Here is a 2,273-nt window from a genome sequence, read left to right on the forward strand (position 1 = left end):
GCTAGAAGGAGGGCCGCTCCAAATGTCAGGCGATCAGCAAATCTACCCCGGTGGATCCTCAAATGCGGAGCTCCCCGCCTTAGGGGAACGGCGTGACGAAACCCACGACGAACGCCCCACAGCGATGTCAGAACGCTACTGGCGACTATTCAACGACCCGGGCTTGTCGCCCCCTGGCGGCGCACCCGCCGACTCCTCGCAGGTGTCGCCCGAGGCCTTTCATGACCTCGCCCACTAGGTCCGAGCTCTGACAAGCATGGTGCAGGCCATTGTCTCCCAACGAGCCCCCCCGCATGCGGCGCGGCCTTCGCAGCAACAGGAGACCCCCGACCCGGCCCGCGCGCCACTCCCAGGGCCCCCGGGCTTGCCTCGAAACCCCACAACTCGACCGGGGAGCAGGGAAGCAGAGGACACGGCGAGCCGCCCCGAGCCCGAGGCTCCGACTACCGACTCGACAAACGCCCTACGTGCCCAACTGCGCCTCGTCAGTCAAAGGCTTGACGAGGTACAACAGGAGGTTCGTAAGTCAAAAGGAGAACTCGGGGCGGACGGACATCAAGGATCTCCGTTCACCCCCAAGATACAGGATCAAGCGATCCCGCCGCATTTCCGCCTCCCCTCCTTGGACGCGTATGACGGCGCGACCGACCCCGCGGACCACGTGGCCGCTTTTCGATCCCAGATGGCGTTATTCGGGACTTCAGACGCCCTGATGTGCAGGGCATTCCCGACGACCTTGCGAGGACCAGCCCGCGTGTGGTACAGTGGCCTGATACCAGGGACCATCGCCTCCTTCGATCAGCTCGCCAAGGATTTTGAACTTAACTTCCTGGCGTACGCCCGACCGAAGCCATCCATGGCATTGCTCTTAGGGCTCAACCAGAAGGAGGACGAGCCCCTTTCTCACTTTGTGAACCGGTTTACAACGCAAATCCGTGGATTGTCGGATGCTCACCCCTCTCTCTTGATGCAGGCCTTTATGACTGGCCTGCGGCCCTCCAGGTTCTTCTGGTCGCTCGTGGAGAGGCCCCCCATCGCGGTCCCCGAGATGCTCCAACGGGCCAGTCAGTTCATCGCCGTGGAAACCTGGATGGTCGGAAGGCGGGAGGAGCACCGAAAGGTCAAGTCAGAGCCACCCCGACAGCAACAACCCACCGCCTCCCTGTCACGACCTTAGCTGGTTTTGCCTAAGGCGTGCGGCACCCTCGCGCGTCCGTCCGCAAAGGTCAGCCTCCCCGAAGCCTCCCATTGTCCCTTAGGACCAACAAAAGAGAGAACGGGTTGAAGAGAACGCCTCAATCGGGATCCACAAGCAAACATGTCCGAAAAACACTTCATAGACAATGCAAATTACAAACAGACTTTACAAGCTCTGAATAGTGGCACAACAAAGGGTAAAATGGTCCATTACAGACCGAAAAGCTCTCGAACGTGTCCACATGACACAACCTTTATTTACAAGCCTAAAGAGGCCACCAACCCAACTAAAATGGGACTATTAAGCCTTCGGCCGCCCCTTTACATTCTATACAAGGCATGAACATGCCAAAAGACAACGGACAGACATAAGCATTACATCCAACATCTTGTTTAGAAGTTTGTCCGTTACATTCTCCCCCACTTATCCCTTCGACGTCCTCGTCGAAGCCTTTGTGAACACTGCAACTCTTCGCCTTTGCTGAGTCTTCAATCTTCCGCTCCAGCTGCAATGCACCTCCTGGCTCCCAGCTGCTCTCCGCTGCTGTTTCTGAGTAGTCGAACCTTTGATCCGCCATGCTGCTTCAACTCGCCAATGACTCTGACTCTGGTGTGGGGTTGGCTGAGTTGTGTTGATCTTTGTCGATTCTTGCGGATCCACCAAATGAAGGAAAAGACCATTCTTACTGCGCCAGTTTCTCAAAATTTCCACATGCTGCTTGAACTGGGTGGATGCTTGTTGGAGCTTTAACGAGCATCGCCTCGCAAACTTCTGAAGTTTTGGGTCCTTCCTCCACAAAATCTGCTCATTGACTCTTCTTTCAGTTAGTTGTCACATCCAAGTAGGTTCGCATCACTTCCGCTTTCGATTGGCATTTCGTTGGGAAATGAAGCGGACAATCTACTCTCAGTAGCACTGATCACCGTTGGTGAGGATTTTGACAACTATTGTCTTTCATTATCTTCGAAGGGTCTTTGAACTTGTGCAGAGCTCCTCTGCTGGATAGATAAGAGAACTGGGGTACTCGGTTTCGCCCATTCTCTTAAGAGTTGAGAAGGCAAAGGTTACTTGACTT

At 55.3% G+C, this 2,273-nt stretch overlaps 1 protein-coding gene across 1 annotated transcript; it reads left to right on the plus strand.

Annotated features, from left to right (window-relative positions):
- The first annotated feature begins 256 nt into the window (after positions 1-256).
- Positions 257-1,177, plus strand: LOC135630721 (uncharacterized). The gene has a single exon (XM_065137879.1). It carries the CDS (start codon positions 257-259, stop codon positions 1,175-1,177), a length of 921 nt encoding a protein of 306 aa, XP_064993951.1.
- Positions 1,178-2,273: the final 1,096 nt, after the last annotated feature.

The sequence above is a fragment of the Musa acuminata genome, chromosome BXJ3-2 (genome assembly GCF_036884655.1).
Source record: "Musa acuminata AAA Group cultivar baxijiao chromosome BXJ3-2, Cavendish_Baxijiao_AAA, whole genome shotgun sequence".
In the NCBI taxonomy this organism is placed as follows: Eukaryota; Viridiplantae; Streptophyta; class Magnoliopsida; order Zingiberales; family Musaceae; genus Musa; species Musa acuminata.